General features: G+C 52.9%; 4 protein-coding genes across 4 annotated transcripts; 2 read left to right on the top strand and 2 right to left on the bottom strand.

Moving 5' to 3' along the window:
• Positions 1–1,151: 1,151 nt before the first annotated feature.
• FIBRA_09403 (uncharacterized protein) lies at positions 1,152–2,969 on the top strand (the record flags this gene model as incomplete). The annotated part of the gene is made up of 5 exons (XM_012321710.1): positions 1,152–1,440; positions 1,494–1,879; positions 1,931–2,195; positions 2,247–2,531; positions 2,587–2,969. 5 exons carry the CDS (start codon positions 1,152–1,154, stop codon positions 2,967–2,969), a joined length of 1,608 nt encoding a protein of 535 aa, XP_012177100.1.
• A 1,223-nt stretch (positions 2,970–4,192) lies between these two features.
• Positions 4,193–5,313, bottom strand: FIBRA_09402 (uncharacterized protein; the record flags this gene model as incomplete). Its single annotated transcript, XM_012321709.1, has 2 exons — positions 4,193–4,288; positions 4,348–5,313. The coding sequence occupies 2 exons, from the start codon at positions 5,311–5,313 to the stop codon at positions 4,193–4,195; spliced, it is 1,062 nt and encodes a 353-aa protein (XP_012177099.1).
• Positions 5,314–5,477: 164 nt separating this feature from the next.
• FIBRA_09401 (uncharacterized protein) lies at positions 5,478–8,446 on the top strand (the record flags this gene model as incomplete). Its single annotated transcript, XM_012321708.1, has 8 exons — positions 5,478–5,954; positions 6,007–6,574; positions 6,628–7,158; positions 7,217–7,524; positions 7,581–7,704; positions 7,760–8,049; positions 8,108–8,344; positions 8,411–8,446. 8 exons carry the CDS (start codon positions 5,478–5,480, stop codon positions 8,444–8,446), a joined length of 2,571 nt encoding a protein of 856 aa, XP_012177098.1.
• An 817-nt stretch (positions 8,447–9,263) lies between these two features.
• On the bottom strand, positions 9,264–14,334 carry FIBRA_09400 (uncharacterized protein; the record flags this gene model as incomplete). The annotated part of the gene is made up of 11 exons (XM_012321707.1): positions 9,264–9,416; positions 9,473–9,595; positions 9,658–9,957; positions 10,034–10,516; positions 10,570–10,699; positions 10,744–10,809; positions 10,873–10,957; positions 13,278–13,451; positions 13,516–13,923; positions 13,974–14,225; positions 14,277–14,334. 11 exons carry the CDS (start codon positions 14,332–14,334, stop codon positions 9,264–9,266), a joined length of 2,232 nt encoding a protein of 743 aa, XP_012177097.1.
• Positions 14,335–15,604: the final 1,270 nt, after the last annotated feature.

The following is a 15,604-nucleotide window of genomic DNA, read 5'->3' as shown; positions in this document are numbered from 1 at the left end:
GGGAGGGGGGTTGTGGGCGTGGGGGAGGTCGAGGGCGACGAGTGCGGGGGAGGCGAGCGAAGATGTCGACCGATCGCCTTCTGCCATTCACTCCCCGTGAATTTTCCCCGCACGGAGCCCCCGGCCGCCCCTGCTCGGATCGTCGCGCCGGAGTCCGGCGCATCCGCCACGCCGACTCGACAGGCGCAATGGTTTGCGCGGGCGGAACTCCCGTCTGGAACAGGAACGACCCCGCCTTGTGCTGCTGGGGCCACTTTGGCGGTGGAGAAATGCTTTCGCTCTGTCCTGCTGCCAGGCTGCTGGCTCATCACGGCGTACGGCTGGTGGCGGTCGCTGGAGTGGCCAGGAACGCGCCGGACAGTCGGAGCTCGCGGACACGCAACCGGCGACGGCGAGGCCACACGACTTTCGCGCTAAATTTAGGCGGAGTGCAAAAGCGTGTTCTCCCCCGCCCCGATCGATCGTCCTCTGCGCCCGACCAGAACGCGTCCTCCCCTGTCCTCGCGCGTCCGTCCCTGTGCACCCGCAGTTCTCCCCCGCGCAACACTCGACCATGACGGGGACGCGCCATTGCGCAGGAGCCGGAGTATTAGGCTGGATGATGGCCCGCATGAACGGGCGACGACGTCCAGATGTGGCAGCCGAGACGTCGGGCCTGCGAACGCCAAGGGCCGCCTCAGGCGCGCGCTCACCGTTTAACCGAACAGTGGGGTGAGCTTCCTCCACCACTGCGCCCTTCCCGCCCGCGACACACGAGGTTACCTGCCCCTGCCATCCTACGCCCTCATCCCCCCACACATCCACGATTCCGCATCCACCTTGTCGTGCGAGAATGGGCGGGGCAAAGTGGGGGGTGGACAGGCCGGGGCACGATCTGGGGACGGCGTCTGGTCCGTTCCGGAGAATTGTGGGGGCGGCTGGGGGCGGCCTCAGGCTGGGAGGGGGTGCCTGGAGAAATGAGATCGCATCAGATGCAGTCCATGCGGCCTCCTTCCACGCGTCTCGCCACCCTGTTTGGCCCTCTGTTTGCCTCCCGGACCATCCTCTCCCCCCCCCCGCCTATAAATCCTCGCCCTCTGGCTCGCTAGACCTCCGTCGCCGTCGACTCCAACGCTTCCCGTCACCACCACCACCCTCTCCCGCTCTCAACCATGCCTGGTGGTCCCGCCGCGTTCGGTTCTGGCCTCGGTGCCAATGCCCCCAAGAACAAAGCGGCAGGTATTGCCATGACTGCTTTCGCTGCCTTTGGTGGTATCCTCTTCGGTTATGACACAGGAACCATCTCCGGTATCCAGGAGATGGGCGACTTCCTTCGCCTCTTTGGAAGTCTATGCACGGCTGCACAGAACGCGATCCCTGATACATGCACCGATGGCTATTACCTACCCTCCAAGCGCTCCTCCCTCATCGTCTCCATTCTCTCTGCCGGAACCTTCTTCGGTATGTACTGTCATTCGAGTGCACCCATGCATACATTCATCTCCATTCCACAGGTTCTCTTTTTGGTGCTCCCGTCGCCGACATCATCGGTCGTCGCTACGGTATTCAGCTTGCATGTATCGTCTTTTCTCTCGGTATCGCTCTCCAGACTGGCGCCTCAAACCTCGCCACCTTTGTTGTTGGCCGTGTTTTCGCTGGTTTCGGTGTCGGTCTCGTCTCCACTCTCATCCCCATGTACCAGTCCGAGTGTTCCCCCAAGTGGATCCGTGGTGCCGTTGTTGCTGGCTACCAATGGGCTGTCACCATTGGTCTCCTTCTTGCGTCCGTCATCAACAACTCAACCAAGAACCGCGACAGTCATGCCGCCTGGAGAATTCCCATCTCCGTCCAGTTCATCTGGGCGTTCATCCTTTTTGTTGGTATGATCTTCTTGCCTGAGGTGTGTCATATCTTGTGTTCGCCCATCGTCGTGGTCCTCACGTTATTACAGTCCCCCCGTTACCTCGTCAAGAAAGGTAGAGAAGCTGAGGCTGCAAAGGCCATGTCAAGGCTCACAGGCTACTCTCCCACCGACCCCGAGCTCGAGCTCGAGCTCAACGACATCCGTCTCGGCCTCGAGGAAGAGAAGGCTGCTGGCTCGAGCTCGTACCTCGACTGCTTCCGCTTCACGGACAACAAGATTTGCCTCCGTACTCTCTCGGGAATCTTCATTCAGGCGTGGCAGCAGCTCACCGGCATCAACTTCATTTTCTACTGTGCGTGTTTTCTCTTCTTCCTATTCACTCGTGAACTCACCAAATATTTAGATGGAACGACCTTCTTCAAGAACTCTGGTATCAGTAACCCCTTCCTTGTGTCGGTTGCGACCAACATTGTCAATGTGTTCATGACTCTGCCTGGCATGTGGGGTGTTGAGCGCTTTGGCCGTCGGTCCCTATTGCTTTGGGGTGCGGCTGTCATGACCATTTGCGAGTTCCTCGTCGCCATCGTGGGTGTCACCATCTCTGTACACAACAAGGCCGGTCAGCAAGCTTTGATTGCCCTGGTCTGCATCTATATCGCTGCCTTCGCATCAACCTGGGGCCCCATTGGTGAGTTTCATTTAACCAGACGAATATTGCAGTGGCCTGACGGTCTCTATTGCAGCTTGGATCGTCGTGGGCGAAATCTACCCGCTTAATGTCCGTGCCAAGGCAATCTCGATGTCCGTCGCGTCCAACTGGCTCTGGAACTGGGCGATCGCGTACGCGACTCCCTACCTCGTCAACTCTGGCGCTGGCAACGCGAATCTGCAAGTGAAGGTATTCTTCATCTGGGGTTCGACATGTTTGGGCGCCGGCATCTTCACGTACTTCTGCATTCCCGAGACGAAGGGTCTTTCGCTCGAGCAAATCGACTTGCTCTACCAGCACTCTACGCCTCTATCGTCCGCAGCGTACCGCCGCGAGCTCATCGCGAACGACGTCCACCTCGGCGATGCCAACGTTAAGGTGCACGGCGACGACAAGGCGTCGGAGGAAAAAGTCTAAGCGGCCGCTCTGCGTTTGTGCCCGCGCTCGTATCTCACTCTGTCTGGGGTTGTGCTGGGATATTCATGGAAGTTGACGAACTTTTCGTATACGCCCATACTTGCACGATGCAGTTTATTTCTACTAATGTGTAACGCGTACTCACTCCTCCTTACGATTCCCTGGTGACTGTCGCCGCGGGTGCCATGCGGTATCCCTGCGATGGCGCTGGCGACATGATAACACAGCTTGTGTACATTAATAATTCGATTCACGCATGATACCAAATCTGCTCTGTGATGTGCTGATTGAGCTGGCGTGGCGTGAGCCTGTCGTAAGTTTTCGCCTCGATGAGAAGTGTTGGGTAGGTGATGGGGCTTTGATGCAGCTTAGAAAGCCACAAAAGTCTCAGATGTGCATGTGCATGTACGGCATATGCCCGACGTCACGTCGGGAATAGCGGTACATCATGCATCATGTCTCGGGGTAAAATGTTCGGGACGAACACCTATTCTTGCACGGCGTGCGCAGTACGAGGATAATAAACAAGGGCCCTCTGGCGTGTCCCCCCTTTCGCCAGACCAAGCACGCGGCGTATCGCGCCCGACATAGTATAGTACTACTAATAATAGTACGAGAGCTGTCGGTTCAATGTTACATTCCGACAGCAGGCGGCGCGCAGGCTTGAATGCGGCGAAGGGCAGCTGAGGCCGGTCGGAGGTTCTCGAAGTTCACTGGATGAGACGTCGTCACTACGGAAAGTGTATCCTCGGTACTTTATTACGCACAACTCTGACAGATCGTACACGGTTAATGAGCCCGAGGGCGATAGATGGGCACACACGCAGCCATAGAGACGCCCTCCCCACGCAGGCGGGCCCGATTCTGCAGCGGCATTCACATGCCCGGCTTACAATTGCGTGCGCTGTTGCAGGATCACATCACACCGGGCGATTCTGGACTTCGTGCTGGAGAAGCCCGGTCAGCTGGGAGTGCGGGGACGGGAACAAGCGAAGAGAAGTGCTGTTGGCCTTGGGAAATGCGGGGTGGCGGTCGCACAGCATCACCCAGCGGCGGCGAGGGGGGCGTGTGATCATTGCAGAAGGTATGGAGACCCTGGCCGCGGTCGTCGCCGTGGAATTGGGCCAAAGAGAGAGACAAACCGACAGGCGACTACGATCATCCTCAGCTTGGGGCGCAGAGGCGCCAGGACGGCCTGGCCGCGCGGAGAACGAGGCTAGGGACTAGGCTAGCTTCGCCGCTATCATCATCCGCTCAAAGTCCTGCAAGTTCATCGACCTGTCTGCAGACGAAGAAAATGCGTCCAGCATCTCCATGATCTACGGCAGGCATAACGGGTTAGCGATATCAGATGTGGCCTGAAGCGGCGTCGACTCACCTCTTCCGCGGAGAGCTTCTCCTTCAGCAGCTTTGCGACGCGAGTGATGTCCTTAATCATGATCCGCTGGTCGTCTAGTTTGTCGTCCCTGACATTGGGGAAGAACAGGCCAAATGCGCGGCGGCACTCTTGCTTCTGACGCGCGGTCAGAGGGCGCGCGCGACTGGTCCCCTCGTCTGCATCCGAGTCGTCCAAAGACAAACCTTTTCGTCCTCCGCGCGGGAGCTTCTCAGTCGCGGCCTGACCGCGGGTCTTCCCCTTGCCTTTGGAGGGAATGAACCCGCCTTCGACATACTCATCATCCGAGTCTGCCAACTCTGCCGAAGACTTTGAATGCTCAGAACCACTGTCCATATATTCCTCTTCCGGATCAGAGTCGTCTTCGACAATGTCTTGTCCGTCACTCTCCGCATCATCGTCCATGCGTTCTGGCTCGTCTGCACCCGTGCCCAGGAGCGCAGCGCAGACAGCCCTCCAATCTTGCCTGCTGACATGGGGATCCGGTACGCTCGATTGCACACCGGAAGCATCTGTCCATCCTGAAGCAGCATTCCTGAAAACTGAGAGAACGTCTTCGTCGTCGGGTTGAAGGTCGAGAAGTTGCAGCGCCGCGGGAATCAGCGAGAGGGGGATGTCGGAGTGTTTCGCGGGGGCTGGCGAGTCTCCCGAGTCGACGCTGCCTGGGGGAGGACTGGAATCAACGATAAAGCCACCCGGTTCGTCGACTATAAACCCTCCAGGCAGAAATCCTCCATGCTGGGAGGTTGTAGACACATTGGAGGTCTGTCCGAAGCTATCGTTGGCTGTCTTGCGTCGTTTGCTAGGTCTTACGCCGCTATTGTTCGCGAGGGCCTCGTCGAAGGCGCGATCAATGCGTCTCTTCAGGTTAGGCGGCAGATTGGAGAAGCTGGGATCTTCCGCCTGTTGCCCGGCGCTGTTTGCATCGAGTGGGGGAGTACGGTGCATCTAGCAAATGTGAATTTTTTGGTCGAGTAACTTGTTATTCCAGTACACAGGCCATTGACGCGACAAGCTTGCCCTCTGTGTCACGTTGTGACAGTGAGTCACGTGCGTCGTGTCGGACGCGTCGATTGTGGCGCGTGATTGGAGGTTGGATATGAACAGCGACCATGCCCGCGACGCGTCCCTCTCGTCTATCTTCTCATTCGGAAATCGCTCCATCGCACACTGAAACTGGCGGCGATGGCGACACAGAACCTGAACAAGATATTCCTATGCCTCCTAATCGACGACTATCACGGAAACGCATCAGCGACATCTATGGTCTTGGTCATGAAGATAGTTTTTCCTCAGAGACTGGCCGCGTCCCATTGAAGTCCGTCAATATTAACGATGACATTGCAGAGAAGCGTCGACGGCGGAAAAGCGCGAAGGTGGCTTTGACAGCCCAGGCCTCCGAGGTAGCAGAAGCTGGACCGTCTGAAGAGCAGACAGGAGAGCAGGGCGGTGTTATTTCGTCTCATGCTTCCGCACCAACAAAGCAGAAGCAACAGTTACTCTCCATAGACCAGACGCCGGTGATCAATGTTCCTCTAGATGTTATGAGCTCCAATTTTGAAGAATGGATGAAAATGGCTACAGACAATGTGCGCCGCATTCCTCCTGTGCTGTTACGTTCGCCTTCTAATGGATTCACAGAAAATCAACGCCGCCAATTCCTGGAATTTTGCGCTGATAGACTACTTTCATGATATGTCTCTTCTACGCAACAATACTGATAACTCGATCAATTTTCAGCGTGCTTCGTGCACGCTAGACGGCTGTGTCAAGATTTGGACAAGTCGCGTCGACAGTGTGGGAACCGAGACAGGAAAGCTCCTGAGCAATCTCGCTACGGAAGGGAATGCTGCTAATGATGAGGCGGATGCTGCGGATGCCGAAAATGCAGATGGTCAGGATCCAAGCCAGACGCAGCGAAAGCGCAAAACGCACAGGTCCGAATCTACTCTTGCCAAGTCGATCATGCAGCTACGGAGCAAGAAGTTGGATCTTGAATTCACCGTGGATCCTCTGTTCAGGAAGACTTGCGCAGATTTTGACGAGGGCGGTGCCCAGGGCCTGCTCATGAACCATCTCTCCCTTGGTGTTGGATCTGAAGGTAGTCTTCGTGTCATTTTCGATGCCAGTGACTCTATGGGCAAGGATGGTAAAGAGGACGAGCTGCTTGAGGAGCCAGAAGACGAGATTGATCTCAGCCACTTGCGCAGTAAGTTGTCATACTCCTGTACGACGATCACAACTTAAGTTGTGGTGTATCAGGTCAATTCTTGCCCGATTTAAGTGCTCTCGATGTCAAGGCCATTTCACATTCTCTAGAAGGTTTTTCATTTTCGAAAGACGCCTTCTCATTCGATGAGTCAACATTCTTCCGCGATGATCCTCCCTCTTTTGATCATGATGGTGGCGATGACGACGACGATGCGATTGTGAACGACCCTGCAGATGGGCAGGGTGGAGAGTACAATGCAGACGATAATCTTCCACCCGTCGAGGACTTTTTCGTAGGCGATCAAGCTGTCGGTGACGGCTTTCCCGACGGCGATTTTGATGCAAATGAGTATGGTGGTGATCAGCCGGGTGATCCAGACGCAGTGTCCGGTGAACCTAGCCAGCCAGGTGGTTTCGTAGCTTTCGACCCACGTCGCGTACCAAATGAACGAGATTTGGTTTTAGCAATGACTGACGGCGACGAAGCTGGCGGTGGACTGATGATGGATTACTTTGATCAAGCCTTTTTAAAGAATTGGGCTGGTCCTGAGCATTGGAAGCTGCGCAAGGTGGTCAGACGACGTGAGTTTGCTCCGCGGCCATCTGTGTGTCCTATTCACTACTCATCATGAATGCACAGCGGATACCGTTGAAGCAGCTGTCCCCAAGGCCAAACGGGAAAAGAAAGAGGCGTTCAAAATTGATTTCCTCACGCCGTCTGCGAAAGACACCAAGACATTAGCCAAAGAGCTTTTTGCCCCTCCGACCCGTGGCGCAAGCATCATGTTGCCAGGGCCTTCTACAGCCAAAGCATCTGCTCGCAAGGGTGGCAGACCCAAGAAAGGCAAAGATCGGGCACAAGACAAGCGTAACGATCAGACATTGCCCGATGACATGCATTTTTCCAGTCGCCAGTTGGTGACATTGTTCTTGAAACCCAAGTTCGCGGTGAGTGCCTTCGAGTTTCCACGCCCCGCTCAACGAGGATTGACATGGGGTCGCAGCTGAGAATGCGAGGGCGACGGCTACGTTCTGACGATCGTGACGGCGGTGAAATTGACGAAAACTTTTGGGCGCAGGCGGCTGCCGACCATGCTGCAGCTCGAGCAGGTGACGAAGGCGACGAAAGTGAGTGAACTTCGTTGGACGTCCTCGAGTATCGACGCTGATAGGTACCTATCAGCGGTTGACGGTGGTCCCATACCTTTCAACACACAATTCTTCCACGACGACTTTGATGAAGGCCCTGGATTTGACGAAGTTTATGATGGCCCGGCGCACGACGGAAGTGCTGATCCGGCGGAGCAGGATCTCCTTGCAGCTACTCAAGGGCAAACAAGACGAGTTCGACCCGAGTTCGTGAATTACACTAAGCGGGCCAAGCGGGTCGATGTACGGAAGCTGAAGGAGAACATCTGGAGGGGCCTCGATATCGTGGTCCCTGGACAACGAGAGGAGGATGAGTATGCGATGGTCAGTATGCAGTCACTTATTTGGCTTCGATTCACCCAAGTTTAAATCCGACTACCAGGATACCGATGATCGAATACCGACAGACCCCACAGAAGCGAGAGACTTCACAGCTGTCATCTCCGGTCTGCAGAAGACATACCCCAGGGAGAGGTTGGATGACATCAGCACGAGCTTTTGTTTCATCTGCCTCCTTCACCTTGCTAACGAGCAAGGACTCAAGCTCGATACTACTCGAGACAGTGATGAGACTCTTGAAGAGGAGGAAAATCCGGTGGGGAGGATATGGGATCTCAAGGTGTGTCCTTTCTTCATTATCATTTAAGTTATATCTCTGCTTACACTGCCTTGCCCATGTCACTAGGTCTATAGAGATCCAGAAGCATCGCCTGTAGGGTAGCCATACTCCCCCAATCTCTCGATTCATTCATCTGACTGCGCATCTTGGTTCCCTCGTGTTATTTTGTGGTCGTCTCGCTCGCTCGCTCTATATTATTATTATGTGTCGCCAGGTTTAAAGCTGCCCGAGTGTGGTGTATATCGTTAGAATACTGTAGCTGCATCAGTGAAACCTTGAAACTTGACCTTCAAGGAGGTTCATAAAATGTGTCATGTTCGCCGAGAGCTTAAAAGCCACCATGGAGGAATCCCAATAGGCACAGAAATCTTACCGGCGAAAGCATATTACTGTGCCGAGAGAACGCATAGCTTAGTCTAGATCCCATACGCGGCCGGGATAACCATTACATAGGTATATCCCAATATAATCCCTTGCCTCGAAGTATTGACAGTAACTGTATAAATGCCGATAACTGCCATTTGTTTGTAATTGCACGACTGGAGAGTGACTTCACGGTCCACGGTTGTTGCGGTCGTAATTGGCGACCGCAGATGCTTGTCACTTCATGCGGGATTGATGGCGAGAGACAAGCTTTCGTATAAGTGATATTCCTTGACATTGATCCTCTGGGTATATTCAACGAGTACACAAAGTAAAGCAGTCAGATCGAAACAGATATACAAGGCGGCGCAGAAAAGAAGCGGCGACAGCTACGGTACAACGACAGCAGGGTGGGTCCAAGATATTTGGATTAGCGGCTTGGATGGGAAAGCAGCCGGATGCATACGGTTGAATGTAAGAAAAGCAGAAAACAGAAGTCAAGAGAAACCAGCGCATAGACATCGTTCGAGGCATGACGCGTGAAGAGGTGTCGGGTCTAATGAGTCCGATTGAGACGTACGTGGCATTGCCAGCTGCCCATGGAGACGTGCTGGAGGCCGACAAGAGAGAGATGGTCGATTGTAATATGTCTCGCGCCGACGCGCCAGCGAGGGTCAGCATCTTCCTCCATTTGTTGCGACTGCATCTCCTGAGGCACAGGTGATGTTGAGAGGTCATCAAATCTTGCACTGAATTTACGCATACCTGAATGAACCTCTCGATAGTTTTGGCAACGTTCTTTGCTAGCTTCGAGCGGGTGATAGGACCCGGAGGGCTACGAAAATCGCGCGTCGGAATCTGCCTGCTCCATTGCGTATATCCGGGCCACTATGACGTGAGCAAAGTTGTCATTCCATATCACAAGTGAAACCATGGGGCCCACAACATACCATCAACCTAATGGAGACGGACGGCCCGCGTTGTCTAAACATCAGATCGTCTCTATCCACGAGCCGCATGAATTTGCTGTTAAGAGCATCTCGCAGTGGGATCCCGCAACCCTCCGGGTTTTGGACGAGGAACATGATGGGTGGTTCTAACTCAACCTCTTCTACATAACGCCTACGGTCGCTCTGTGTATGAGGGCGGTACGTCCTCTGAGGGACGAGCAAGCCATCATAAGGACTGGAGCAGGCTACTGCAAGTTCCTGAACAGTGCGCATGCTAGCTTTTGCATGCGGATCGCGCCCCTGTATATCGTACAAAGACTAGAAGTGCTCTGAGTCAACCGCCTGCACAACATGAATCTTAATACAGTAATCCCACCTGCTGATCGATCGGACCTCTCATACTAGGCGATACGGGAGAGTGTGGAGAAGAGGACACAAACGGGCTACCAATGGTGCTCATGGGGGACGCTCCAGGTGTGATAGGCAAGCGAGAGGTTGAACTGGATGGGGTAGGAAGGCTGGGACGGCGGTTGTATGGAAAGGGATACTGGTCATACGGTGTGCGCAAAGAGTCAGGGGTCGTAGATAGTAGTGGGTTTAATCCAGAAGTCTCAACATAAATCGCAGGAGTATTGCGAGGGGTATCGCTGTAGATGATGGGTGGGGATACACTGTATAAGGGTGATGATTGGAATGTCATATCAGCGTATTGCGTGGATGTTTCAGCAGGACTCAGAAGAAGCGACTGCTGGTTCAGATTGGAAGAGTAGAGGAGATGAGGCATTGAATCTGCGGGGAAAAGGGCATTTCCACGGATGCTTTGACCAGAAGTCTCATCTGGGAAGACAAATTCCGAATGCTAACAAGGAAGGCGCATGAGATGTTGAGCCATTACTGTGGAAAGAAACATACGGAGAGCTGTGAGTTGGCTTCGCCACTGAGGTTTGATGGCTGCGATAGAGTAGACAAGTCTTCAGGCCAGAGAGAACTCTCGTCAGCGTGATGGGGCATGTCACAAGAGACACGAGGGGAGTCACTGAGGCTAGCCGGTTAAGAATGAATAGTCAATCTGGAATGACAACGTACTCGGATATACCAGCCAGGGGAAAGGTAAAAGAGGAGTTCATTCGTGGGCACTTGATAGGTGAAAGGCTGGGAGGGGATTAGCACTGTGCAAGGGTTGCTATTATAGCAGAGGAGTGCCCACAAGCGCACGCTGTGGCACCGCCTGTTATCGCAACAGGAATATGCACTGCAGAAGGATCTTTTCGTAAAGGCGACGCGTGGTATTTGCGGCCGCCTAGGAAAGATATTATGAGTATTTGCATGTCGAAGCATATATGTCATGCCCACCGTGGTTGACGCTATCACATATGTAGGGGACTACAGAGTTAACAAGGAGGAAATCTAATAGATAATTCCAAAGTGGGCAAATGACTCCATCCCGGAAGAGGCTGTGGTAGCGGAGCCGTGAACGTGTCTGTCATGATTCCATCGGAGGTCCCGATGGCAGTGAAAAAGGTTCTATCCAGATGTTCGCAAACATGTGGCTGTGAGGATGGTTTAGACGGGAGAGAATGTGCGAGTGGGCGGACTTCTACAATAGAATTCGGGTCTACAATTGGACGGAGGTGCCTCGTATAACGCATCGTGATTGGACAAATGCGCGAATGTGACTCTGCCAGGCTGTGCGAGGTCCACACGAAACGTGGCTGCGACCACAGAAGAGCTGCGGCATGTATTCCGGGATACACCTGGCCTGCAAATGCAGGATTCCTCGCGAAATGGTTCTGACGAGTTGCGGTGACTGGCCGGATGCACCGCCCATGTCAGATACGTGAGGCAGCCGGGTGCGATGTCACGCCCAGCGCTCGTCGATAAGTGAATGCGCCTCAGATGAGACGAGTAGCCTGAAGAACCAGCGGCGCACATTCAGAACGGTTGCGAGGGTAGCTAGTAGAGTGCAGGGTCTCACTTAGAAGCCTGAAATCCAGCAAGCACGAAACCAGGAGCAACGATCGGAGTGTAGTGTCCCTCTTAGGATCAAACCGCCGACAGCGCTCATCGTCGTCCACCGGGCCGTCAGTGCCTACAGGCGGGATTAATATATTCGCAACATATGCGAGTGTCACTTGCTCGGTCCGGATATGACCACGAGCACTGGCTTCCAGTATATATATTCGAATCGTTGGCAAGTTGTCAATCCTATCCAGCAGAGGTGGTCGGGACATGCAGAAGTCATCACACCGAGCCTCGTCAGCAGCTGCAGTATCATCCAAACAACTGGGGAAGACGTTGACCCCAACATGGCGACGGCCTGCAATACAGTGTCATATACAGCTACTGGTCTGCTTTGAGTTGCCAGCAATGAATGTCATTGATAGTGTGGTCGGCCGGTTTCAGGCTCCCAATATACACACTCTGGATACTGGGAACTGGACACGATGGCAGCAACGCTGGCAGCTACAACTTGGCTACAACCATACTAACTACAACAACCATGCACATACAATATATCACGGGCTACAGATCTCGATCGCCATCGGTTGGAGCGCATCCCAGGCTGACCTCATGTCCCGTCGCAGACATTTGCTTATGTCATCTCCGTGTGGCTGAACTGTACAGTTCATCCTGATTTGTCCATAGCGACCTTCTCTCCTCAAGCACGTCGCTCACGCCTGATCCACTCTGTAAAATGGTGAGTGTTATGCGAAGCAAACCGACCCGTATGTGACATCCTTTTCCTAGACGAAACGAACTCGCAAGGTTGGCGTGACGGGAAAGTACGGTACCGTGAGTAGACTTTGGGTAGAGCGAGTATGAGGCGTGCGGGGCTAATCTGGGTTCAATACATACATAGCGGTATGGTGCCTCACTGCGTAAGCAGGTCAAAAAGGTGTGTAGGGCAAATCTCTGTTCTGAGGGAGTCACGCTCATCCATTTGAAGATGGAAATCACCCAACATGCGCGATACACTTGCACCTTTTGTGGCAAGGTAAGACAGACAGACGGCCACCTGTCTATCCGTTCTTACGTCTTATGGTCCATTTGAAAGGATTCTGTGAAGCGACAAGCCGTCGGTATCTGGCGGTGTGCATCTTGCAAGAAAGTGATTGCTGGTGGAGCTTGGACTGTATCAACAACAACGGCTGCTACCGTGCGCAGGTTAGTTTTGATCTTCCTATGAACTGCCTCTTCTTGACAATGTGTTCAGCACTGTCCGCCGATTGCGCGAAATAACGGAGGCATGAAGCTGTTATTTTGCTATGTATATAATTCTCGTACCCCGTTAGCATATGTCTACATATGTCCGTCTGTCTATGTCATGCCACATTTCAATGTGATTATCAGGGGGGCAGAACCGAGACATCATTCTAGTGAGTCGTAGTGATTCTAGATACATGAGGGTGTAAGGGCTATTGTAAGGCCAATTGACGGGGCTTGTACAATATATGACGGCGGATTTAAATAACGTTGGAGAGTGAAATGGATCTACAGTATCGATCAGGTTGTACGACGGGCGCTGGGCCTCGTTGAACTCTCCATCGAAAATCATACAATGATGTGGGCATATATTACAACGGACTACATGGCTACACGAGGTATCACTGGCTACTCACTGTCTTCGCTGTCTTGCTCATCTTCGCTTTCACTGTCACTTTCACTCTCATGAAACGTCAGAGATATATACTCATCTCCGAGCTGAGTCGACTCGACGGCTCCGGGTGGATGTTCCGTGTTAACATTGTCGATGTTCGTTGCATGGACCGGGCTGGAAGGATGGGCAGGGATTCCTATCGCAGACGTCAACGAAAACAGCACAAAGAATCGTCGGATACTACTGAGATAAACGCGTACCTATGGCAGCCATACCAGCGTCGGCCTTTCGATTGCGATTTGCACGAATGACATGTGGGAGCTTGCATCCCTTGAGGGTACACTTCCCCTTCTCTGCGAAGTCAGGACATTCACGAATATGCTGCCGCTCGCAATCCAATCCTTTGCCGCAGTATCCAAACACAGCAAAATCGCGACAAACCCCCTGCCGCTGTCCTAGACGTACGTGGGGAAAGGGGCAATCTTCCCTAGTGCACCGTCCATTGTTAGCAAAGTGCAAGCAAGGAGGCGTGCGCTCGGGAGTGGGATCGTGCGATAGGCCACAGCTCTCAGCAGTGTTCGAACAATTGCCATGCAGGAAGTTCCAGCAGATGGCGATCTTCGACGGATCATGTTGATACATGCAAGTAAGGCCGCGATTGCAAGCTCCTTCTGCGGGTCAGCGATGAAATAGCGAGTTATTAGGCCATTCCACTCACCGGTGGTGGAGAAACGGGGACATGGCTTATTGAAGTACTTTCGCTTGCTTAACGTACGACGGTTAATGGTACGCTTGGGGCGGATGGGCTTGGGCTTGTAACTGCGATGGGGAGCACGGGAAGCAACGAATTTAGAAGATCGTTTCGGCGGTTGGTAGTTTGGGTTGACATAAACGTTGTTCCTAGCGCGAGTATACTGGTGTCCTGGTGGGTGCTTGCGCGGTTCTTGAAGCTTGTGTTGGTCGATTACGCCTGCAGGCAGATGATGGAGTTTTCGAGGTTTGACAGTCAAAGTGGACTGACCTTTCAAACGAGCAATTTGGGATCTCAGAGCCTGTACTGAGGTAGACGGTGAATCCATGATTGCAGCGACAATGAGATATTGCTGTAAGTAGACGAAGGTCTTATTCCCGACAACTCGCGGGGAGCTGACCTAAGCGGGTGGCGCGCGCGGCCGAGAGGAGGGGACAGCCGGCGTGAGCGAGCGAGACCCCGAGAACCAGGGGCGGGAACGGGTGGCTGGCGAACGGGAGCGGCGCGAGCAGAATAGAAAAATTGAACCAACCAGCTGGGGCGAGTCGGGCAGCGAGACAGCCAAGAGAGAGGAGAGAGAATGTGAGTGAATGAGTGAGTGAGTGGGTGAGAATGAGTGAGAGAGGGTGACACATGGTTGCTCTGCCACTGCCACATCAGCAAAAAGCAAGCAAGAATACCTATATTTAGATAGGATTCTAATCCATGCCACACTGATTTTACTTATAGTACTTACAAAGAATTCAGAAGTTATATCTAGAACTTGTCCTATTTTGCAATACAACACAATCCTGTACAATCACCATATCCTCTGGTGTGATGCAAGTGATAGGGCAGCCAATGTGTCATGATCCTTATCTAGATGCTGTATTCTTCACATAGACATTGGTATTCTTCACAGAACTCTTCTATTTACTTCACATAGACCTAGATGTATTCTATTCACGCACAGACATTACTTTACTCTCACAAGAACTTGTTTCAGATCTTGCAGGATCAAACATGTAGATACATGAGGCATCTGGATGCTTCTGAGATGGTCTTCACAGTTCCAGTACCTTCTGAGACAAACATATGTACATAATGCTGTAGTAGTATATATAGAGGTGTTGGTTGAGCTGGGTTTCCCCAGTCTTGACTTAGTGTTCACTCCACCTAGCTCCCATAAGCCTAGTGTTCTTACATTAAGTCAAGACTACCCAAAACTTCTTATCCTCGCCCAAGACAACTTACCTAGGCGATGATTTCTTTTATCATCTTTGAAACTTTTTATGCCCTTGAACTTCATTGAACAGGACCTACAACAGTGGTGGCTTGAGTACACTGGGTGGGTAGAACCGCAACTCCATATAGCTGCACCACCAGCTTGACCCCTGACACCCCCAGTAGTTTGTTGACCCTAAAAGAAGTATGAGGCGAACAAAAAGAAACTGTTAAGAGACCTGACAACTGAGGATCAGGAGTTCCACTTAAGACTACTACTGACAAAAGGTACTGCTATGCATGAAGCTGATGCACTATACTAGAACTAGACTTAGAGACTGAGCCACTGCAACTGCCAGTGGTTTGAGGATGTATACTGGTTGAAGCTACGCTTT

The sequence above is a fragment of the Fibroporia radiculosa genome (genome assembly GCF_000313525.1).
Source record: "Fibroporia radiculosa TFFH 294 genomic supercontigs, scaffold38051, whole genome shotgun sequence".
Lineage (NCBI taxonomy): Eukaryota > Fungi > Basidiomycota > Agaricomycetes > Polyporales > Fibroporiaceae > Fibroporia > Fibroporia radiculosa.
This window is presented reverse-complemented; position numbering and strand designations above follow the sequence as displayed.